Raw genomic sequence first — 25960 nt, 5'->3', positions numbered from 1 at the left:
ACGAATTTTTTTGCCAGGGTATTTTGCATAGTATTTCTTTCTTCTCTAAATAAACTTGCATAAGATTGTTATTATCTGTTCTTTGCATATTTGATAGAATTCACCAGTTAAACTATCCAAGGATGGATATTTCTTTGTGGGAATATTTTTGATGACAAAGTCAATTTTTTTAACAGACACAGGATTGTTCAGACTTTGTTTCATCTTGTGTGAGTTTTGGTAAGTTGTATTTTGCAAGGAATTTATCCACTTCATCAAAGTTGTCAAATTTATTGAGATAAAGTTGTTTGTAACATTTTTTAATGTATTTCATATCTGTAGGATCTAGTATTGGTACTTTGTGTTTTCTCCTTTTTATTGACCAGTCTAGATAGAAGGTTGTCAATCATGTTGCCCTTTTCAAAGAACAGCTTTAGCTCTGTTAATTTTTTTCTGTTTATTTTTTCTATTTTATTGATTTTTCCTCTTATCATTACTAATTTCTTCTATCCACTTTGAATTTACATTACTGTTTTGTTCTAGCTCCTGAAGTCATTGGGTTTGGAACTTTTTTCTTTCCTGCTACGAACATTTATAGCTGTAAATTTCCTCTAGGCGCTGTTTTAATAGTATTGCACACATTTTTAATATATTGCATTTTCATTCTTGATAAATTTGAAATGTTTCCTAGTTTCCTCTGATTACTTTTTGATCCACAAATTATTTAGAAGAGTGTTAATTTTCAAATGTACGAGATTTTCCTAGATATCTTATTCTTATTGATCTCTAATTTAAATCCATTAAGGTCAAAGAACATACTCTTAAAGCTTATGATATTTTAAAATTATTAAAACTTATTTTAAAATGTCCCAGCATGTGTACTTGAAAACAATATGTATATTTCAGTTGTTGTGTGGTGTTCTATAAATATTAATTAAGGCAAAGTGGTTGATGATGTTCAAATCCTCTTAGGTTCTTACTGATATTTTTGCCCAGTTTTTCTATCAACTGCTAAGGTAAGAATCTTAAAACCTCCTATGATTGTGAAAATATATATTTCTCCTTTTTCTCCTATCAATTTTTACATTTTAAATTTTGGAAGTCTATAGTTACCTAATACTTATTTATGATTGTTGTGTCTTTCTGATGACACTCTTATTATCAGAAAATCTCCTTTCTCTTTCACAACATCCTTTTTCTTGCAGTTCATTTTAGTTAATATTAATATCACCACTGCATTCTACTTATTCCTACTGTTTGGTACATTTTACATACTTTTACTTTGAACCTTTTAGTGTACTTATATTTAAAGTGTATCTCTTGTACAATTGCAGTTAAGGCTTGCCTTTTTATCAATTCTAATAACCTTTTCCTTTTAAGTGGAATGTTTAGTCTTTTAACATTTAATGTAATTATTAATTTAGTTGGATTTGGGTCTAACATCTTATTGTTTGTTTTCTGATTATCATCTTTGCTTTTTTCCCTTCACAAAAACTTTTCTGCTTGAGATATTTTTTGTATTATTTATTTTTTAAATTAATTTTAATTTATCCACTGCTAAACGGTCAATTTAAATTTATCTTTTGATAAATGGGTAAACTTCAACAATTTTTAGCTATTATGGTTAATCTTTTTAGTGGTTGTTTGGGGATTACAACATATATCTTTAATTTTCTGTCTATTGTACAACTTTGTGTAACATGTAAAAATCCTGCAACAGCATAGGTCCATTTACTAACATTAACTGGTCTTTATGTTATCATTGTCACACGTATTACACCTCTCTACATATAAGCCCCATGAGATGGTGTTGTAATTTTTGTTTCAAATGGTCAAATGCACAATTTAAATAAATGAAGAAAAATGGTCTTCTATATTTTCCCAGATATTTATCATTTTATTCTTTCCTAAAAGTCTGATTTCACTATATCATTTTCCTTCCAATAAATATTTAGATTAATCTAAAAATTAATAAAATATAAAATAACAAAATAATATTTTTGAAACTACCTCAATGAAAGCTCTAAAGAAATTTATTTAGCATCCTTTATAACGCGGCTCCATTAGTGACACATTCCTGTTGTTTTCTATTATCTGCAAATAATTTTATTTCATCTTCATTCTTGAAGTTCATGTTCACAGGATGTAGTATTCTGTGTTGGCTTTTTTTTTTCTTTTTATTACTTTAAATGAATTATTCCATTGTTTTCTGGCCTCCATAGTTTCTGAGGAATAGTCTACTGTAATTCAACTTGTTCTCCTAAATGTAATTTGCCATTTTTCTTTAATTTTATCTTTGCTTCTTAGCAGTTTGACTATAATATGTGCCTAAGCGTTTTTTCATCAAATTTATCCTGTTTTAGGTTTGCTGAATTTCTTGAATCTGTCTATTTATATGTTTGGCAATATTTGGAGACTGTTCAGTCATTATTTCTTCAAATTCTTTTTCTTTCCTATTCTCTCTCTTTTCTCTCCTTCTGAGACTCAAATTGCCCTTATGTTTGCTCATATAAAACTATCCCACATGTCCCTAACATTCTACTCATTTAAAACATCTTTTTCCTCTTACTTTTTCAAATTGAATAATTTCCAACTTTGAAATTCGAAAAACGAACTTTTAAAAGTCACTGTTTCTTTCTTCTGTCTTCTCTGCCATGCACTAAGCCTATGTAGCAAATTCTAAATGTAGATATTTTATTTTTTAGTTCTAAAATTTGTTTTTCATTTATATTTTCATTTTACTCACAAACCTTACCATATTTTATTCAATACAAGCACATTTTTCGTTATCTCACTGAGCATAGAAATAATAATTGTTTTAAAAGTCCAAAGTCCTCATCTGATAATTCTAACAATGGTTTATCCTAGAGTGTATATCTATTGATTGTCTTTTGCCTTGCTAAGAAATCATTTTTTCCTGATCTTTATATGTCACTTAGATTGTATCCTGAATATTATAGATATAAGTTTTAGGGAATCTGGGTTCTGTTATATTGCTCTGAAGATTGTTGATATTTTGTTTTAGCAGGCAAAACTTATTTATACTCAAAATACAAACTCTGTACAGGTTCAGTAAGCAATATATCAGATATCGCTGGACAGGGAAGGAAACATCACACACCGGGGCTTGTCACGGGGTGGGGAGCTAGGGAAGGCATAGCATTAGGAGAAATACCTAACGTAGATGACAGGTTGATGGGTGCAGCAAACCACCATGGCACATGTATAAACTTGCACTTTCTGCACATGTATCCCAGAACTTAAAATACAGTTTAAAAAACTAATAAAAATGGTTTGAAAAAAATAACAAAAGGTGGCCAGGCACAGTGGCTCATGCCTATAATCTTAGCACTTTGGGAGGCCAAGACCAGTGGATCATTTGAGGTCAGGAGTATAGGCCAGCCTGACCAACATGGTGAAACCCCATCTCTACTAAAAATACAAAAAATTAGCCAGGGCTGGTGGTGCATGCCTGTAGTCCCAGCTACTCGGGAGGATGAGGCAGGAGAATCACTTGAATCTGGGAAGCAGAGGTTGCAGTGAGCTGAGATCATGCCACTGCACTCCACTCTGGGTGACAGAGTGAGACTCGTCTCAAAGTAATAATAATAATAAAAGGTTTGAATATGGCAGAGAACAGCTTCACACATATTCAGACATATCATGGTTTTGAAGGATTTGTGTGAGGGCTTGTTTAGACAGCGTATAATCCTGGCTTCCTGACAATCTAGTAAAGTGTTCTAAAGCTTGCATAATTGTCTCTTAACATATTTTCCAAACATACGTATACTACTTCTGTTACATATACTTTTCTTATAGATTTTCTACTTCTGCTTAGCTACAATTTTGTCAAAAACTTAGCTATATAATTTGTATTTCCACTCTACTATAATCATAAGTCTCATTCATTCTTTCAATCTACAACTAGGGTAGCGAGGCTGGCATAGGCAGGATCTAAACCTATAGTCACCTGGAATAAACCAGACATATTGGTTCACACTGGAATGCATTGCTATATATCAATGCAAGCATACTTAGTGTTCATCTTTAGCTCTTGTTCTTATAAGTGGGTATTTGTGAAGTACCAGTTGTGAATAATTTGAATGTTGCCTCTGATTTAAAAAAAACTTACAAAATTAGTGATTTAGCAAAACACAGGTGAATTTAGTATAAAAAATGGCCAAAATAGTCACTTGAAAATAAAGATTGGTGAAATCTGTTTATGTGCTACCCTTGTATATTTGTGTTTCTTATTCTGTACTAGCTTTATTATCTTGAAGAGAGAGTGAAACAAAAATATCTCAAAGAGAGAATAAAATCATGGAATAGATTATGTATTGGAACACCCTGATGTGGTGGAAACTTATTTATAGTTATAGCCCATAGTACCACGTTTTATTTCTATGCTATCCCCATCAAGCTACCATTGACTTTCTTCACAGAATTAGAAAAAACTACTTTAAATTTCATGTGGAACTAAAAAAGAGCCTGTATAGCCACAACAATTCTAAAGAAAAAGAACAAACCAGGAGGCATCATGCTACCTGATTTCAAACCATACTACAAGGCTACTGTAACCAAAATAGCATGGTATTGGTACCAAAACAGATATACAGACCAATGGAATAGAACAGAGGCCTCAGAAATAACACCACACATCTAAAACCATCTGATCTTTGACAAACCTGACAAAAATAAGCTATGGGGAAAGGATTCCCTATTTAATAAATGGTGTTGGGAAAACTGGCTAGCCATATGCAAAAAACTGAAACTGGACCCCTTCCTTACACCTTATACAAAAATTAACTCAAGATGGATTAAAGACTTAAAGTAAGACCTAAAACCATAAAAACCCTAGAAGAAAACCTAGGCAATAGCATTCAGGACATAGGCATGGGCAAAGACTTCATGACTAAAACACCAAAAGCAATGGCAACAAAAGCCAAAATTGGCAAATGGGATCTAATTAAACTAAAGAGCTTCTGCTCAGCAAAAGAAATTATCATCAGAGTGAACAGGCAACCTACAGAATGGGGGGAAATTTTTGTAATCAAATCTTTTATTATAACTTTTACTAATAGTTCAATTGCATGGATGGTTACTTTTTTCCTGAAGTTGTGCAATGATTAATTGAATTGCTCTGAATTTTTCAGATGCTGGCTAAGTCTAGCATATTCCAATAAAATTTAAGTCAAATATTTCCATATGTTTTAATAAACTAAAGCTACATGGAAACTCTTAGCCACTCTTAATAAAAATCAGCCTCTCAGATTTATTGTTCAGTACAGTTTATTTCTCTGAATCCTTGAAAGATGGTGAGCACATAAATACCCAATAAACAGCTGATTTTTAATTAAAATATAAGGACTATTTCAGTCACAATGGATTCAGAATTTTGTAAGGATTTAGATGATCTCTGCCTGCAAGGTTTGAAGTGCCTTAACCTATATTTATAGCTACAATGATTTATTGGCTTGCTATATATGACACAAAGTGTGGTAAGCATTTTAAAATGATTCTGTTGTTTATCATAATGTATTCCAACTGCAAAATAAATGTTATTATCTATTTTCAAGAAATTAAATTTTTAAAGATGTAAAGATATTGAGTCACTTCCCAAATGTCATACAGCTAGCAAGTGACTGAGTCCATATTCAAAACACAGGTATGTGCCTAAATTCATGCAACAGAATTAAGTGTACATAATTTTTTAAGTGTCAAATAATTTCCTTAGAAAGTATCAAAAGATTGATAAGAAGTCCAAATCAAATATAGGGTGAAAAACACATGTTATTAAATAAAAGATAAAATTCAGATTTAACGAATTCAGATAAAAGCAACACGTTTCCTAGAGTTAAAAAAAAAAAAAAGCAAATATATCCAAAGTGTCCTCAGTTGAACACTGTTAGAAGTTATTTTTCAAACTTTCTTATTTAAGAATTTTTAGGACAACATCGAATTATTTGACTCAAACTGGTTTCACTTCCCAATTCATCAATAAAAAGCAATGTAAAGATGGCAGAATAAAGTAGTTGGAACTTAATCATAACATTCTATAGATTTTATTTATAAACATTTGAATATCTGTATAAAGAAAAAAGAGAGAGAAATAAGACATACATACATACACAAAGAGAAGGTGAGAGTGAGAGAAAGAAAGAGAGAGAAAGCAATACTAATCAACATTTTAGGTAAGGTGTTATTTTCTCAAAAGCAGCATACTTCATCCAACTTCAGAGTTCCTTCCCTGGCCTCCAAATCGCTCTCTTTTCTCATCCTTACCTCCAGTCATCCTTTGAGAGGTTAACCAAAATATTCATTTCCTCGTCATCTTGCAGAAGGCGATAAGCTGCACTTAAATGGTGATTCTCCAGTACAGATCTGTCATTGTACAGAATAGCTGGATCAGACCTGAACAGAAACCAAGCAAAATTCAGAATGTTAAACAGTTGCGATTTATTTGGGTAATTCTAACAGGCTAGAACCCACTACCACTTTTTCCCATGCTTAGAAATTATCTTTGTCCCCATGCCATTTATGTGAACCAAAAGCTCAACTAACACTACAAATCATCAATAGATGAATGTAGGGTATTTTAGTATCGGTACATGTGTGGGCAGGAAATATGTAAAATCCAGCCTGAGAACTCTCTTAAAACTGTTTTACAACCAGATCTCAATTACCTATATTAGTGGCAAAGGTGCTTTTTCTTTTTCTTTTTTTTTTTAAAATATGGGTCATGTCAAACTTCTTTATATTTTCTGGAATGACATTTATTTTTATTTTATTCAATGAATGCACTGGTTTATTTATTTCAGCTGTAATTTTCAGAACACACATCACCTAGTAGGTACTATCTGTAAGCTACCTCTGATAGTGGCTTGATCTCAAAGTTTTTCCATGCAGAAACCACATGTGGAAAATTGAGAATAAAGAATATAAAGATTATAATGTCAGTTTTTAGTCCCTATCTCAAAGACCATACTATAGCTGAATGTCACTAAACACAGGACTGTATACTATTTTAAGATCTTAAATTTAATGAAAGCTTAGATTATTTGTTTCTCACCAAGGAAGCTGAGTTTCAGAGACTTAAAAAAACTTGTTAGAGCCTTTTGGTGGCCAAGTGGCAGGGCTGGGATGAAGGCAAGATCTTCTGACAGCTGGGCCAGTGCTTCCCCAAGATAACTTCCACCTGCCATTGGCCAAACCTTGGGCAGTATCTATCATACCCTGAAACTGTTAGGCTTAACATTTTATTCATCAAAGGATTAAGGGCCTAGTCACAGACTTTGTTTTCTGAACAGAGATCACACAGGCTGAGATGCTTTGGATAAAGTTCTGTTGAACAGGGCCAATGTTTAAATTTTGTTCCAAACCAAGCTTAACTGAACACATTGGAATTTTCCCACTCCTATTGAGATAACACAGAACATTCAAATCCCGAGGTGAAAGATCTGCTGTTACATCTGTTGAGTAAGTTAGATACCAACTGATGTGTATTTTGTGACACTCTTTTCCAACTCCTGTAATTAAGCCATTTTCCTCTGAGTTGGGGCTGGTTTTGATCCTGGTCTCCAGGCAAGACCCACATATGTTCAACCCACCTATCTTTCTTGGGCAGGTGCTATTCACCATGGTCTCTGTCCTCAGAGCAAAGGTTCCACCCACAGACACACATTAAACAGTGCTACTCTATGGAATTCCCTGTGTTAAAGACCTTGGAACAGAACCACAAAAAGCTGCTTTTCTGTGGCTGAGACTAAATGAGGAGGCAGGAAGGTGGAACTGAAGCGAGTAGCCGAAGTTCTTTTGTCTGCTTCCATTCAATTAAAATTCTCCTTCTGAACAGAGATCAGACAATATTGTTTTCTTTTGTGTACACTGTAATTAAGTGTTGAGTTCATTAAATACATGTAGATTGATTTAATGAACATAAACCCTATCTAGAGTGTGCACCTGCTTTTTCAAGTGAAATTGGCAAGTATTTATTTGGTGTTAAACTCTCATCCCGCCCTGCTACATTCTTTCTCTTTGACTTACTACCTTTCACCATATCCTAGCTCCTTTTGATTACTATGTCAAGGATAATTAACTAACTCTACTGCCAGATTATCTCCAGTTCCACATCATTGTCTTAAGAGAGGGCAAGTTCTTAGGCTAGGAGAGGGCAAGGAAGAGTTTATCCTAAGTAGAAATGACAATTGACTGGTGCTATTGCCTGGAATTCTGTGCTGAGAGGAATACTCAGAATAAACCCACAGTTTAGTAAGAAAAAATACCAAAATCAATTAACAATATCTGTTACAGGTCAGGAGGTTCCAGGTGGGGCACTTGGACCCATATTTAATGTCTCCAATGGGAGGTTTGTGTTCACCTATGCAGTCAATTAGGAAGAATGCACAGGTTGCTCACGGTGAAGGTGGCCTACAGGAGACAACCTTACTCTCGGGGCCCTGAGACAGGGAGTGATGCAAGCACTAAACAGAGCAGATATGAAACCAGAGAGGATGAGAAGAGATCTCATGAGAATCCCAGAGATCAGAGGGTAAGATTGTTCAATGTTGTTAATGTCAACAAAAACATTCTAATCCTCACTGTCCTTATTCATTTCCTTTACGTGTCATCTGGTCCTTTACGTAAACTGCCCCATTTCCTGTTAGAAATAGGTAGAGTATGCACAGAACATACATAAACAAATAGCGAACATTAGAATAGAGAAGAAAAGGATATCTATATGAGATCTGAACAAAATAGGAGAATTAGGAGCAGATGGCTTCTTAAACTAAGTCTTGATTGAAGCTGACCAGACTGATCTCTCATTTAGAGGTTCATTATTTCAGAAACTCAAAATAGGAAAACTATGCAAAAGAAAGGTGACTAACACCTTTCTGATTTCTAAAACTGTCTCTGACCCCTCTTGCCTCTCTTCCAAATATTTCAACACCCTCACCGAGTCTGAATGTGGAAATTGTTGGTGGTTCCGGTATGCTCGTAGTCATGGATGGCAGCTGAGAAGATTATAGCAAAGATCTCCAGCTCCGTCAGCCAGTTCTGAAAGGAGATTACAGAGCAATCAGATGATCTGTTTCTTTCTCAAAGTCTTCAGCTTGCTGACAACACACCCACAGTGCTGCCTTTCCACCCTGCAGCTGATAAGCTATTGCCAAACACAAGTTTTCTGAGAGACAGAAGTAAGTTATTTTCCTGTGAAGAGACTTGGAGACTTGTGATTTGAAAACAATGTGTTCAGCAAGGTTGAATAAGCTAACTAGTAGTTTTATCTTTTTTAAGAAATCAAAGAGAATGAACATGAAGACTTGAAAAGCCCTCATTGCATCCTCCCTCAACTTCTAAATAAAGTGCCTACGTAGACACACACACACACACACACACACACACACACAATTAGAAATTTTAACACAATACCAAGAACGAAGAGTAATAGAAAAACCTAACGTCTGATTATAGGAGGAATATCCATTAGGAAGTGGGTAGAGACAGATGGAAAAATAATACTTGGCTTTCTGCTCTATGCATGCTGACGATGTTTGAAAGGACTTCTCCCCATCCACACCATCAACACTGGCTGTGGGTCAGTGGTTCACAAAACGTGTTTCTTGGACATGCAGATGGTGTCAGCTGGCAGCTTGCTAGAAATGCTGGCAAATTTTTCAGCCCCACCCCAATCCCACTGATCAGAAACTCTAGGTTGTGGCCCAGCAATCTATGCTTTACCAAACCATCTAGATGGTTCTGATGCACACTAGAGTTTGAAAACTACTGCTGTGTTTCAATCTTCCTTAACTGACTTCCATTTAATGGACTCTGTGGATTTACTTCCTATCGCTTCTGTAAACGGTCCTGCCCCATGCCCACACGACAGAATATGCCTGACTCTGGCCACCTTCTCATATCCTTTGCTCACTTTTGTTACTAGTTAAATTCATACTTACATGATTCAGTATGGTTTATTCTAAACTGCATTTTAATAAATTGTATTTGTTATTATAATTATGTAATTAAATATGACACAAACCAATAAAATATGGACACAAAATTGGAGTTGTTATTTCTGTAGAAACTAAGTTTAATGCTTTGGACAGTCACTAAAAGAACTGCTGTCAAAATATGTGTGACAACTGTGAAAGAGCAGAAAACATTTACAGAAAAGTTAGAGAGCTTCTGCACTCAGTTTGCTTCAGGCACGTCTTTAAGTTCCCATTTAACTTTCAAGAGATGAGACTAGAAACCTTAGATAGGGGCAGGGTTGATGTAAGACAAATGTGAGTATCCAAACTGGTGAACTCATAAAAGACCTGCAGTCTGAATTAAAGATTAGTGCATAAAATAGATTTATATAAGTTAATGCAAAATGAGTTAAAATGAACGTTTAAGTGTTCCTAATTCCCCACTTAAGCCGTATATTTCAATTAACTACTAATTTTGGAGAATTATTGCCTTCTTTAAAAATCGGTGAGGGGAAAATAAACAAATGACATAGAATTTATGAAGAATACTTCAGAGTTGGGGCAAACATGAGCATAAACATACCTCATGAAAAAAGAAACCACTGTACTTTTGAAAATGATTCCTAACAGAATCCAGCATGAAATGTCAGGAAGCTTTCTGGCATCTTCAATAATATACCTCAAAAATACAAATTGAGGTACGTGGAATGGAAAGTCAAAGAGAAAACAGACTAAGATGAAAATCAACAAAATGAGATGAAAAAAAGATGGGCAAGATAAGGAAAGATTGCAAGAAAATCGAAGCTGCAAAACACCTTGTAAAGGCAGCAGAGAGCCTCCTCATCAGTCTCTTCATTGTCTTGGGGGCCCACGACGTGGCAGGCATTATGCTAGGTGCTTTTATATAGAAACTTACGTAACTCTCACAGCTCCGTAATCATAGGTACTGTTGTTATCCCTACTTGACAGATAAGGAAACAAGCCAGGGTGAGGTGCAGAACTTACCCAAGGTCACGTAGCCAGTCATGTGACAAGCCACATACCATGCCTCCAGAATTCTCACTCGTAATCTTACATTGTATTTTCTTTGGATCACTGTTCATGTATTTATCCAATTTTTCATAAAATTATATAGGCATAATTTTATATTGCACATTTTTCTTGATATTATCCATACATATATTACATATGTAAACTTTTTTTTCCATTTTGGCATTGTCTTTCTTTTCTTCCCTAATATTTTGTCCCCACCCATCTGTCCCCGGTTCCCTCTACCTCCTCTCCCACATGTATCTCTTATTCTAAGGTCATGTAGCATTAATTTCACATTTTAAAATAAGATTATGAATGGGAGACAGTGTAACATCTAAACAAATCCTAGTCACAGAACATCAGCACAGGCAGCAGAGAGCATCTAAATAACAGTATAATTACAGTTCTCATATTACAACTATCAGTGATGCTTCCCTCCTTACCCAAATAATTGAACAAAATCCTATCTTAGGTATAACCTACCTCTATTAAATCAAAAACAATGAATGATTAAACAGGCATTCAACAAAAACAACAACAAAAAAACAAAACCATTGTCTTTAAAACTCATTTTAACACCTTAGTTTTTCAACAAACACCATGCATGCTTAGAAGAAGTTATGCTGCTTTGGGGATAAGAAGAAAGAAAAGTGGTATCTGGGAGAAACAGCTTCACAGAAGAGAGAGATGTTTAAGATCGGTCTCGAAAATTTGACAGAGAAAGAAGTGAAGGTGGGCATTTTCAGAAGAATGAACTCAATGAACAAGTCCTGGTAGCAAAATCATGTTCATTTCAGGTAAGAAAATGATGCCCTTGACTGGAGCAGGAGTGAAGGCTGATCGAGGCCCTATGAGGTCAGGCATTAGAAAACAGAGTAAGTGAGGAATATAAACCAGATTCAGCAGGCGGTGAAGCTCACACAGAAGAGTCATGCAATCAGCTCCCCACTTCAGGAAGGATATTTGGACAGGAGGAGAGAAGGGAGATATAAAAGCATTTTTGTTGTTGTTGTTGTTGTTGTTAAACAGGGTATCACTCTGTTGCCCCGGCTGGAGTACAGTGGTGCAATCTTGGCTCACTGCAACCTCTGTCCCTATGGCTCAAGCAACCCTCGGACCTCAGCCTCCCAAGTAAGGGCTGGGACCATAGGCACCCACCACCATGCCCAGCTATTTTGTTTTTGTGTTTTTTGGTATTTTTAGTAGAGATAGGAGTCTCACCATGTTGCCCAGGCTGGTCTCTAACTTCTGAGCTCAAGCAATCCGCCCATCTGGGTCTCCCAAAATTCTGGGATTATAGGCATGAGCCACTGTGCCTGGTCAAAAGCAGTATTTTCAGATTGAAAAGTTCATATAGGATGTACAGACAGTGTGGAGGTAGAAGTCATATGACTTAGCAATTATCTGACTTTTGGAAGTGGTAGGAAGACCAGATGAGGTTGCAGTCGAGGAGAACAATATGTTAGATGACCTCAACACTCCTAGCCTCACTGAATGGCTAACAAATCCCTCAGGTGGTATTAGATAGCATCATTAACAGAAACAGAGAAAGTAGGGGAAGCTATTTTGGAGGAAATTGAGCTTCCTATTTTAATATAGCTCAGATTTCCTTGCCTCTTCCAAATAAACTGCTGTGAACCCAGAAGGTTTTGTGTCAACCCATAAGAAGTCAGAAATTAAAGTCCCACTGGCATTTTATTCCAGAATTACCAATTAGTGGCAAGGTACAAGTCACATATGCTACCAGTATTTTCCTATCTACAAAATATGAGTGTCACAACTGGTTCATCTGAAAGGATGCTTTGACAACTGGTAACAGGGGATCTTGAGTTTTGCTGTGTATGACAGCAAGAAAGCAAGCCACTTGTTCCTGCATATAGGGGCAGATGAGGAGACATGGGGTACAACAGCCCAGAGGAAACCTGAAGGAAAAGGACATGGCCAGTTTCTCATTGTTAGAGGAGATACTACTAGCAAGTTGTGACTTTTCTAATGTGAATGATAGAGTTTCTTTAGTAATCTGTTAGTTTTCCATGTTACCTTAACAAATGCTCAGTCTTGGAGGCTTAAAAAACACTTCCAGGCCTGGTGTGGTAGCTCACACCTATAATCCCAGCACTTTGGGAGGCCGAGGCGGGTGGATCACCTGAGGTCAGGAGTTTGAAACCATACTGGCCAACATAGTGAAACCCCGTCTCTACTAAAAATACAAAAATCAGCCGGGTGTGGTGGCAGGCACCTGTAATCCCAGCTACCCAGGAGGCTGAGGCAGGAGAATCACTTGAATCCAGGAGGCAGAGGTTGCAGTGAGCTGAGATCGCACCACTGCACTCCAGCCTGGGTGACAGAGCGAGACTCCCTCTGTCTAAAAAAAAAAAACAAAAACGCTTCTGATTATTTGCACACAGTTCTGCCAGTCAGAAGCCCAGCCCAGTGTGGATGGGTTCCCTGGTCAGGGTATCCCAAGGCTGACATCAAGGTTCGGAAAGGCCTGCGTTCCTTTCTGGTGGCTCTGGGGGAAAATCTGCTTCCAAGAATATTCGGGGCATTGGCAGAATTCATTTCCTTCTAACGTTTTCCACGGTTTCCCTCTTCACCTTCAAGCTGGCAATGACTGTTGGGTCCTTCTCACACTTGAAACGTCTGATTTCAGCCATACCTCCTTGACTTTGATGAACTTGTGTGTTTACATTGGGCTCACCTGGAAAATCCAGGCTAATCTCCCTATTTAAGTTCTTCTGATTGTTAACCTTAATTGCATCTGCAAAATCCCTTTTACAATCCAATGTAACATATTAATAAACACATGTGACACCAGAGAACAAAGGTTGCAGGAGCCAAATTTCTACTAATTACAATCCCTAATAAAATTATTTGGCACTCTTCAAACAAAATGTAATTTTGATATCCTTAGTCTTTCCTGTATTAATTATGGTCATGTCATAAACGACCAAAAAAAAAAAAAAAACAAGATACGCAGCTTCTCCTTTCTGGAAAAAAAAAAAAAATAGACAAAGGGAAGATTACTGGCATCTTGCTTGACAAAAGCAAGGAGAGTGGCAAAGGGATAGTTTTGGAGTTTGAAAACTTTTCACCTAAATCAAAAAGTAAACTAGAACTTAGAGTCAAAGAACATCTATTCAATCAATAGATAATTCTTCAATTTATTTCTGTCTAAGGATTTTCTCTTGGAAATGAGCAAAATAATTCTGAAAGGATCCAAGTATCTTCTAGGCACTTAAGTTAAACAATAATGAGTAATACAAACAGATTACAATGTTTTACATTTACAAAGTATTACTGTTGATGTTGAAGCCCAGACACCACTTTATCAATGGGTTGTTTTGATTCTCTATGTGTCTTACAATTTATAACACTGAAATGATTTAAAGCATTTTCTCCCTCTTGGTTTGTAATGAAAGGTTAGAGTCACAGTATGTTCTCCATTCATCAGAATGCTCCCCACTGTTTTTGTAAGCTCACAATGAAAGAAGTTTGTTTTGAGCTACATTTCAAAGAGAGAGTAGGTAGGAAATAGTTTCTATATTTAAGAATCATTCTAAATATGGCCTGAATTGATCATGGAAATTCAACAGCAAATGGAAAATGAGCTCATTTAAGAATAGCATGCAGTAAATCGTGATCACTGCTATGATACAACATTTATGTTAATGATAACTTGTACTGGCATAAATGCTGGGTGTTTTTGGTGAGAGATGAAGAAGCTGCGCATGATTCACTTTTATGTCCCCAGAGTGTATTCTGCACAATAGGTATGTTGAATAGATGAGTTCAAAGTGCATTTTTACATCCATTTTCATCCTCATCACAATACCTGGAAGTAAGTGCACATGAGGATACTGAGGTGTAAGAATATAAGAGGCTTTTTTTTTTTTTTTTTTTTTGCCAAAGGCATATTGTAGAAGCATGCCTAATATTCAAATGCACAACAGTCAGAGCTGGGACCAAATCCTGGCTCCCATACTGTACTCAGTTGCTTGGGCTGCCATAACAAAATAACACAGGTTAGGTGGCTTAAACAACAGAAATTTATTTTCTCACATTTCTGGAGGAGAAAGTCCAAAATCAAGGTGTCAGCAGGACTGTTTTCTCCTGAGACCTCTCTCCTTGCCTTGCAGATAGCTATATTCTCTCTGTGTCCTCACAGTGGATTCTTCTCCCTGCAAGTGCATGTCTGTATTCTAATCTCCTCTTTCTCTAAGAACACCAGTCATAATGGATTACAGCCCATCCATACGACTTCATTTTACCTTAATACCTCTTCAAAGGCCATCTCTCCAAATACAGTCCCATTTCAAGGTCCTGGGGACTAGGACGTCAATATATGAATTGATGAGAAACACAATATAGCCCACACAGCTACTTTATAATAGAATAATTTTAATTTCTATGAATTAGAGATTTCTCTTCTTTAAAATAAGAATAGCATTACTTGTAATGGGAATCACTTTTGATTGCCCAACTGTCCTTTTTTTCCTTACTAACAATGTCTCTGATTTTGTTTGAGATGGCAATGTGTCAGACTTCCCTATGTATTGCAGTGGCCATGAGTCACAGGTCTGGCCAATAAAATAGATGCGAAAGTTGCTGGTTTGGATTTCTGGATAGCTCTTTAAAAGTGGGCATATTTATTTGGTTTCCAACTTTTGTGCTTTATATTCTCCCTTATCTTTTTACCTGGATTTGCAAAGGTACATCAGCCATTTTTACAAGCATAAGGACAAAAGCTACAGTCAAAGAGGTGGGAAGGACACTGAGAAGGCTGTTGCTGATGAAGAGCTGCCATGCCCTCCCTAGAAGCCACTTTGAACAGACCACACAAATACAGAGGACACCCACACCCCTGACCCATCTAACCCACCTGGACATGCACTTACAAATATGTTCCAACAACCAAATTTCACTTGACATTTTGAGGGAAAAAAGCCAATAGTGTAAGAAGAGTCTCATAAACAAATAGCATATTCCCCATGAGTTAAAAGAGATAATTCTATTCTTAAAAAGACTTCTAAAAGAGGTTTTCAAAATGTATAGGTATATTCATAAATATGTAAGGTTGCTAAGACAATAGCACATTCCAAGGGCAAAAAAAAGAGGAGCTCCTGAAATTAAAAAATATTGCTAACTAAAAATACTAAACAAACAGATTGAATAACTAGAAGAACATATCTGAAGGCCAAATTGATAATGTGGAAGAAAGAGTTGAGGACATCTCTCAGGAGGTATCATTAAAATACTGAAAGATGGGAAAACATGGGAGAAGCTAAGAAGTCTGAAGATGGATTCAGAAGGTCTAAGAGAAGTGCCAGAAGCAGACAGAAGAGAAAACAGACAGGGAGAAATACTCAAATAAATAACAGAAAGTGTTTGGCTTTCTTCTTTTCAAGCACATAGTAGGATTAGACTTTCTGGCCCCTTTATGGTTGGGAGGGGCTGTGTGAGTCATTTTGGCCAGTGAGTTGTGAGCAGAAGTGATGAGCAGAGTTTCCAAGCCATAGAATTTAAATACAGATATAGGAAGACCAGAGACCCTTTCTCTCTACCATAATGCCTGACAACACTCAGGAGGGTGACTGTTCAGAAAACCTAGGCCTGGAGTGAGAATGACACAGGCAGATTCTTTAACTCACTGTTATGGGGGTGAAAAAAACCGGACATTATTTCTAAACCACTGAGATTTTGGAATTGTTTGATCCTGTAGCAAAATATAGCCTACCCTAAGGAAAACACTCCAAATGAATGCAAACCTTAGGAGTGAAGAAGATGTATTCTCCCACTAATATGTTATCTTATGTTATTTTTGAGAAAGTCTGTATATAAGATCATACAACTAAAAAGCAATCACAAGTTTTGAAATATTTTACATATATGACAAGTGTTGTTAGTCATGATTACTTATGTTTAGTAATAATAATAACTACCATTTACTAACATTCCACTGCATGCTAGGCATTACATAAACATTTTCATTAAAAAATGTTGAGAAATTCAAACTTTTTTTAAGCAAAATATTAAGTTCTCACGAATGGAGATGTCATAACCAAAGAAAATAAAAGTGGTTAATACATAAGGAAAATGTTTAATTTACTAGTATTAACAATAAAAAGTAAAAACAAACACGCACATATGAAACTTTAGTGGGGAAATATTGCTATGCAAGGAGGGTAACCACATTATTATTTACAGGGGTGAAAAAAATGTTAACTGTTTAAGTTACAGAATAACCCAATAATGAACTATTAGATTTTCTTACCATAATAAATATATAATGACCTAGAGAAACTATCATAATATATGATTATTGACTATATATTATATATATAGAGAGAGTCAATAAAGTATTAGAGGTTTATTTATCCTGTTTGTTTCAATAAATCCCAGTATTATAGACTTATTTATCCTATTTGTTTATATAGCCAATATCCTATAATAGTACAATATCCTATAATATCCTATATTATAATATAGAATATATTACATATCCTATAATGTAATATAACTTTAATAATTTAAATAATATAAAGTTATATTATATTATAGGATATATGATATAATGTTACAATATCCTCTAATCTTATATCCAATATCCTAAAATGTTCACAGCTCACTTCACCTAAGTAACGGTCTTACAGAGAAGTAATTTTACAAATAAAATTTAAACAATTTGTAACTGTTTAAGTGATAGGATGACCCAATAAGGGTCCATAAGATGGTCCCACTACTGGGATGACCCACTAGTATTAACAAAAAAAACTTCAAACAATATAGATATAAAGTTCCCTTTGACCACCACTCCAGGATGAGAATCTCCCCAGAGGTAACCACTATCTTCAATTTACTGCTTATGTTTTTAGATGTTTTTCAATATATTTTCATATATATCTATGTGCATATTATGTGCTATGTTTAATAATATACATCATGTAGAACATATTTTTCTAAAACTTTTTAAACTTAATAATACATCTTGAATTTCAGTCATAGAAATCTATGGTATTTCAGAGTTCTAACTCCCTATTGATAGGTATATACTCGGTAATTGTTCACTATGGCAAACATTGCTACAATGAATTTGACTGTTTAAGGCCTCTGTGGGTACACTTGGAAGTGCTAGAGCATTGGTATGTATATTTTTTCTTATAGCAATCACTGCAAAATTGTTTTCTTACATGACTATACTAATTTACCCTCAGATGAGCAGTATATGAGAATATAATTTCTTCTCAATCAGTGGTTCTCAACCTGGGACTATTGCCCCTCCAACCAGTGGTTTATTTGGCAAGATCTGAAGACATTATTCATTGTCATAACTGGAATGGGGAGTGGTGATACTGGCATCTAGTGACTACAGGTCAGGCATACTGCTACATTTCAATGCATAGAAAAGTGACAAATAATTATCTGTCCCCAAACGTCAACAGTGCTGAGGTTTAGAAACCCTGCCCTGCTTCCTAACCAAGTTAATATTATCAAACTCAAATTTTTATCCATATGCATATAATGGATTAAAATTAGTATAAGTTTATATATATTTGGACACTAATGAGTGGTGCATTTTTCATATTTCTTTTATCGATTAAATGTATTACCTTTTCTGTTAATTGCCTGTTCATATTTTTTGACTGAATTTGTGTCATTTTCCTGATTCATTTATACAATCTGGATCTTAATCTATGTTCTCTATGTATTTTCTCCAAATGCTTACTTCATTAATTTGTTTATGATTCTTTTTATCCTACAGAAGTTTTTAACTTTAATATATTCAAATTAATCAATATTTTGTTGTACAACTCTTGTGTTTCAAAGCTGAATTTTAAAAAGAACGTCTTTTTTCAAGGCTATAAACATATTCTCATTTTTTCTTCTAATATGATCCAATTTTTACTTTTGTATTTACATCTTTAATTCATTTGTCAGATTTTTGAGGGGTGAATGACTCAAAGTAGAATGAAAGCATTCCGTTTTTTTCTAAATAAATAGCTGTGGCCAAAACGTTTTCTAAACTGGGTAATTTTCCCCATAAAGTTGTCTACAGTCAAGTTTTCATGTTCTCACCTGCAATTTTTTCTTCATTATACTCTAGTCAGTGTTCCATTCTCGCCAAACCACTGAGACAACTCATGTCAAGGTCAACAATGACTTCCATGTTGCCAGAGTGAATGGTCACTTCTCTGTCCTTGTCTCACTTGACCATCAGCATGTCCCATGCAATGCACCACGGTCTTCTTGAAGAATTCTCTTTCCATGGCTTCCATGGCCCCAAACTCTCTTGGTTTATACCCCATGTCACTGGCCACTCTTTTTTAGTTTCTATTGTTGGCTCTAATTCTTTGCCTTCATTTTGATCTTTGGAGTGCTCCAGGACTCAGTTCAGAGCCCCTTCTAACTATCTATTCACTCTCTCTTTAGATCATCTCATCTAGTTCCATGTCTTCTTATACTATTGATATGCCCAAGACTACCTAATCTACATGTTTATCCCCAACCTCCCCTGGAACTCTAGCATCCTTTTTCTTTCTGCTTGGCCTCTGTATGTGGATGTCTACTAGGGATCTTAAGCTCTACATGTCTAAATCAGAATTCTTGATCCCCTTTCCTCCAAAAATTGGTTTGCCACCAGGCATTCTTGTCAACTGTTTATCAAACCAAGAATCTAAGATGTATTCTCAATTCCCCACTTTAATGTTCCAAATCCTATTCACCACAGCAGTCCTTTTAACTCTGTCTCAGAAACAGCATTTTCTTCTCTCCATCCCAGCAGCATCCTTCCTAGTCCAAACTATCAGCATCTCTTCACTAGACTTCTGCAGGATTTTCCTAGCAGGCTGCCTTAAAAAGCATTCCCCACAGTAATCCTTTTTGAATCTTCATCAGATCACATCACTCCCCTGTCTAAAACCCTGTAGTGGCTTCCTACTGACTGCACTTAGGATAAAATTGGAACTCATTAGTGTGGCCTGTAAAGCCAGACCTGGTCTAGCTCCTGCTTCTTCCTCAGCCTCATAATGCACCACTGTCCCCATCATGTGCTGTTCCCACCAGGCTTGCCTTACTTCTGCTCCTTGAATGTAGCAAAGTTATTCTCTCACAGGACTTTTGTACTAAAACCCTGCACTAACTCTGCAGTCACACTCTTCTTTCACTGTTAGCATGGCTGAAGCCAAAAAACACAACTATCTCAGCTTAAATACTATCTCTAGAGAGAGTGATTTCCTGACTATCTGATAAAACACCCAGCTTTCCCTGGGTAGGTCCTCTATTTTAATTCTCTACAGAGTATTAATAACATTTTCTTGATTGCTTTCCATTGGTCTCTTGTATCTGTAACTTCACACCAGAATGTTACTTTCCACAAGAGTACTGATATCCTCCTATCTTGTTCATTATCTTAGTCCATTTGGGCAGCTATAACTGAATGCCATAGGCTGGGTGACTTATAAACAACAGAAATTTATTTCCCACAGTTCTGGAGGCTGGGAAGCTTAAGATCAAGGCACTGGTAGATGTGGCATCTGGTGAGGGCCTGCTTCTGGATTTATAGATGACTGTGTCCTTACACGGCAGAAGAGGGAAGGGAACTCATTTTTATAAAGGCACTGATCCCATTCACGACAGCTCCACGCTCATGACCTAGTCACCTCCCCTAGGCCCCATTACCTAATACCATCACATTGGAAGTTAGGATTTCAACAGAGGAATTTGGGAGAACACAAACATTCAGTCTATAGCATCCTATAATAAAGGACCCAGCATATAAGTTCTCAATAAACATTTGGGTTTATTTTTTGAAACTCTAATCAATTCTATTGATACATTTGCCTATTTTTTCACAAACGGCACATGCTCAGCTTCAGTAGATATTTTAATATCTAAGAGAGTAAGAACTATTCCCCATTAGATTATTCTTTTACAAAATTGTCTGTTCTAAGGTTGTGAAATACCTATTTTACATGAATTGCAGATTCAAATTATCATGTTTCATATCAAGATCCTTGAAACTTTGATTAGTATTTCTTTGAATTTATAAATTACTTTGAGGGAAATTGACATCTATATAGTACTGAAGTTTCACTCACATTAAAAAATGATGCCTTTTCCATTTATTTAAGGATCATTTTTGTGCCCTTTGATTTAGTTTTACAGTTTCCTTTTTATTGTTTTTGAAGCTCTTTATAGGTGATTTATATGCTTTTTAAAAACTGTTGGGAATGTACGTTTTTCTATTACACTCATTAATTTCCAGTGCATAGGAGAATTCTTTTATCTAGACCTGTTGAGGTATTTTATTTGATCTAAGAATTTGTAGGGTTTTATTTTATTTTCTAAAGGAGATGATCACATTATTTCACAGAACGTATCTTCAACTTTTGAAGATGTCATATTGCATACTGCATTCTTGAGGTTGAGATGTCCAGAAAAATGCCAAGAGGGAGTATTAATGTGGGTATCCCTGTCTTGCTCCATGTATTCATGGAACCATCATTCAATATGATGCTTGCTCTAAATGTTTGGTAAAAATCTTTTATTGAGTGAAAAATGTTCCCTTTATAATCTTGTTATAACTTAACTTCAAAGATAGTGTTTTAAATACTATTTTTAAGAAATCAGCTTTATAATGAGGAAGAACTGAAAAAATGATCACAGGTTTTAGGAAAATTCTGCAGTGTTTTAACAATAATGCCTAATTGTTGAGCTTCCTTTAGGAGGCCGAGTACTTAATATTTTTGATACTTCATTCCTAACCATCAGAGCACTTCTACAAAGTGAAATGTTTTTCACCATTTTAAAAGATGAGGAAGTCTTCACTCAGAGACTCAAGTAATTTATCATAGGTCACAATATCTAGCAAGCAATTAAGAAGGGAATTATAGCCACTGTATCTAGCTCCAAAGCCCATACTTCTCCCACATAATCAATTTTTAATTTAGTGAGCTATTAGGCCAAGTCTTTCAACAGGCACTGAAGGAAAAGATAACAAATGTGCCCTGGGTTTATGGAATAATTGATAACTATATCCAAAGTATGTCTATCTTAATGTCAATTCTAAAGGAAATTTCAAAGTAAAAAGTCATACAGACCTGTTTTTGCCTTTAATGGCTTTATCTTTTTAAATGAATGGCTTACATCAAGGAAAAAAAAAAAGCAAAGACAACCAAGTTGAGCAGGTTAGTAAATACAGAACACAAATTCAAAAACAACTGAAGATGGTGCATGCCTATAGTCCCAGCTACTCAGCAGCCTGTGATAGTAGCACCACTTGAGCCCAGGAGTTCAAGGCTGCAGTGAGCTATGATCTTTCCATTGCACTCCAGCCTGGGTGATAGACTGAGATTCCCATCTCTTAAAAAAAATTTTTTAAAGCAAAACAAAAAACATCTAAACAGCTAAAATGTTGGGTCAAAAGAAGCAAGAAACATTTCAAATGGTTAGATGTAAAGATTTACCATTAGGTTAAAATACTCAAAGGCATACAAAGAGGATGTGAATAACCATAGTCCCTGTGAAAAAGACCTAGTGGTTTAAACCAAAAGCTAACTTTGCATAACATGGTTGCCAAGTACATTGAATACAACTTCAGTATGCATGAATATCATTGTTATTCACCATAGCAAAAGGTTAATAGTACCACTCTCCATATCTAGAAATACATACTTAGTTGTAGTCATTATATTTAAATTGGTTATAACCCAGTGAAGATGCAGATCACTACTAGGTATTTATCTCATCAGGCTCAGGATGGAGAAAATTTCAGAGGCAACGGGGAACTCCAAGACTTTCCATATTGGTTAGATTACTCCCGGGAAACAGGAAGTCCATAAAACAATGCACGACTCGTGGCCTCCAACTCATCAGAATTGGAACAGTCACCATTAAAAACTCATCCTTACATCTTTTGGGGAACTTAAGAGTTCCTATCCCTACTTACCGCCACTCCTGTCTTATAGAGGAGGTAATGCACTGTCTGTGTAACATCGGCAGCGTGCATTAAGTTATGGTAAGGATTTTTGTGCTTGCTGTATCCCACTTCCAGGGCCTCCACAAATGAGACAAGTGCAGAAATGGGGATCTGAAAGAGAGCAGTAAGGCTAATTAACTAGTGACTTCACTGCTTTCAATGGAGACACAAATGTCTAAGGCACCAGGACTGCTTTTTCTCTGAAGGCATAACATATGAGGAAGCTGGAACTTTCCACAGTTAATAAAAAGTACTGAAAAAATTATCAGATAATTTGAAAATCTAACAGGAAGTCCTTCGTTGAGGAATAGCCTGCCTTGTAAATTTTTCTTTGTTGCTGATTTCAGAATCCCTGAGAAATGACATCTAATCATTTTAAGATACTTAGTTTTATTAACATGTAAAGCAGTAATTTTTAATACACACACAGAAAACTGAGTTGTTGGTGACTATGTTAATTTTCTGTATTTCCTTGTCCTCATCTACTCTTCCCCTCTAACCCTAAGGGAAAAAAGGATGCTACACAGGACACCAAACAATGTTGTAAACAACACTGAGGAATTCAAAAATAATACTAATAATTAGTACCTGTTTGTGGAATCATTCACTATTTGTAATGTAATATCAGTAGAATGAGATCTTCCAAATTCTAAGTCACCAATAATAAATTGCCAAGTAACAAACATAAGAACGTAGCCTGTTCCTGTTCCCATGTATAACAGACTATCGCATTTTGGTTTTGAGTTTTGCTTTAGCTTGGTTTTGGGTTTTGATTTTGTTTTGTTTTTCTTATGTGTCCATTGTATATAACCCATTCCTTTCAAAGGGCATTGTTTTCAGGCAGTTTATATTTGTTTTGCAATAATTTTATAACTTATGATTCTTGTGCACTTTGTTTTCCTACAAATAAATGAGATATGCTGCATAGTATGTATTCATTTATTTCTCAACAAATAAAATACTTCAGCCTTTATTTGCAACTACCAGTCACTCAGAGTATTTCCAATTAGATTAATTGTTCTTTCATGGGAAATATGTATAATATACATGCCTTCCTTTCTATGTAACATTGCAGTGAAGAACATTGCAAAATGCATGTACAAAATAAGGGCAAAATAAGGGCATCCAGAAAACATTCATTGTATTAGTTTTCTGGATCCATTCCATGGTTCAGGGTAAATTATATAATATAAAGCTAGGGGAAAAGGAGAGGATGTGTCCTCCTGAGGATTAACAATTACATTTGTAAAAAAAAAGATAATAAGGAAAATAGTAAGTTAATGCCCCTGAGATTCCATAATCTGTTCTCCCTTGGTCGTATTCTTCCATTTTACCATTTGTGGATTTTTTAAAATTTAAATACGACCTTTAAGAGGTAAGAGATGAATTCATTATCGTTTTTAAAAATAAAAATCCAATGAAACTGGGCTCCTTGGGTTGTTTTATAGAGATCCGAGATTTGCTGAAAGGGCTGTGTGTGTGTGCACAGGAACTTTGTTCCAAGGAAAGTCTCCAGCATCCTCTCCAGCATCCACAAGATTTTCATACAGATTTCCAATGCAAAAAAAACATTAAGGACCTAAGGACCATGGCCATGAAGTATTTGTGGTCATGTAAAGACATATTTCCTCAGTGGGAGGGGTTTCAAGATGGCTAACTATAGGCATCTGGCACTCACCTCCTCCACAAAAAAGAACCAAAATAGCAAGTAGATAATCACATTTCAAATAGATTATCCAACACTAGAATTCAACAGAGAAGTAACAGGAAACACCTAAAGCAAAGAAGGAGAGGGAATCAAGGCATTGATTGGCTGGAAGCCTGGAGAGGCTGTCTCTTCAGTGAAAAGAAAGGTGAATGAGTGACTGCTAGCAGTCCACATTCCCACCTTGGACTCCTGTATCCTAGCCACCAGAAAGAGCCTAAACCCTGGCAGACCCTGAGACTAAGATAGGGAGCTGCCTAGAGATCACATGAAGACATTGCTCCATACAGGGAGCTCATGCTGGGTCCCACACATCTCCTAACCCCTAACCAGCTACAGCAAGGCACCATATTGAGAGCCCAGCCCCCACCAGACTGCATATTACCTGGGGGCTCATTAGTCCTTGTATCTCCATATCTCAGGAGCCCCACTGACATTCTCTGCCTGCAGCCACCACTGTGGCTGGCTGTTGCCTCCAGGGTTGAAGTATGAACCATCAGCAAAGACTGCACGTCCCCCAGGAACAAACCCACCATGCATGTTCATGTACTGTAAGGACAAAACCCCCCACCTGCAACAGCTTCCATGAAGGGCTGCTGCAGCCATGACCAAAGCACAAATGAAGTGCAAGCTCCCAGCCACCTGTATACAGCTGCTGCCACTGAAAGCAACCACATACTCCACGGTAGCAGGGCTGCAGATCCAACAGGCCCAGCTCCACACCTTCTAGTGCCTCAACACACCATCTGGGGGCCTGAGGACTGCCCACTCCAGTCTACCACTATTGGGAACTGAGTACTCCTCTCAAGCACCTGAGGTCAGGCCCACTCAAAGTGATGCTCCCATCACAGCTGGGATCCACCTGCACATGCTACCTGTGAGCCTGGAGACTGGCCCACCCAGCCTGTCGTAGCCACCTCTATGATGCTTGGAACCAAGGGGTTAGTCTCACCACTGCTACTTCCAATGCTCATGCCTACTGTTCAGGGTACTGAGAAGCCCCAGTCCACTTGGCCCACTGCTGCCACTACTGGCTCCTGAGCAAGCCACCTGGAAGCCCAAGAATCAGGCCTCTTAGACCTGCTAACACCAGTGCAAGTGTAGAAATCCCTGGGGCCCAAGGCATGGGACAGGCATGCTTGGCCCACCACTGCCACTAATGGGGCCCAAGGTCAGGCCCAACTTGCATCCCATCTCCAGTGAAACTTCACCAGAGCCTCCACTAACAATTATACTCTAAGCTACTGAAAAAATCATATACACCGCTGACATGGTTTGTAGCCAAAGGAATCATAC

The 25960-nt window shown here is 36.4% G+C and overlaps 1 protein-coding gene across 9 annotated transcripts in view; it reads right to left on the bottom strand.

The window, feature by feature from the left end:
- PDE1C (phosphodiesterase 1C) overlaps window positions 1–25960 on the bottom strand; it is a 661967-nt gene that overhangs the window by 96985 nt on the left and 539022 nt on the right. For all 9 annotated transcript variants that reach the window (XM_025380636.1, XM_025380634.1, XM_025380635.1 and 6 more), the window contains exons 8-10: window positions 22930–23070; window positions 8933–9033; window positions 6262–6390 (exon numbers count right to left, since the gene is read on the bottom strand). In XM_025380636.1, coding sequence (XP_025236421.1) covers window positions 6262–6390; window positions 8933–9033; window positions 22930–23070 — 371 coding nt within the window. The remainder of the gene's footprint in view (window positions 1–6261; window positions 6391–8932; window positions 9034–22929; window positions 23071–25960) is intronic.

This window comes from Theropithecus gelada, chromosome 3, assembly GCF_003255815.1.
Source record: "Theropithecus gelada isolate Dixy chromosome 3, Tgel_1.0, whole genome shotgun sequence".
Classification (NCBI taxonomy): Eukaryota; Metazoa; Chordata; class Mammalia; order Primates; family Cercopithecidae; genus Theropithecus; species Theropithecus gelada.
The sequence above is the reverse complement of the archived record's forward strand: the minus strand, read 5'-3'. Positions and strand labels throughout refer to the sequence as shown.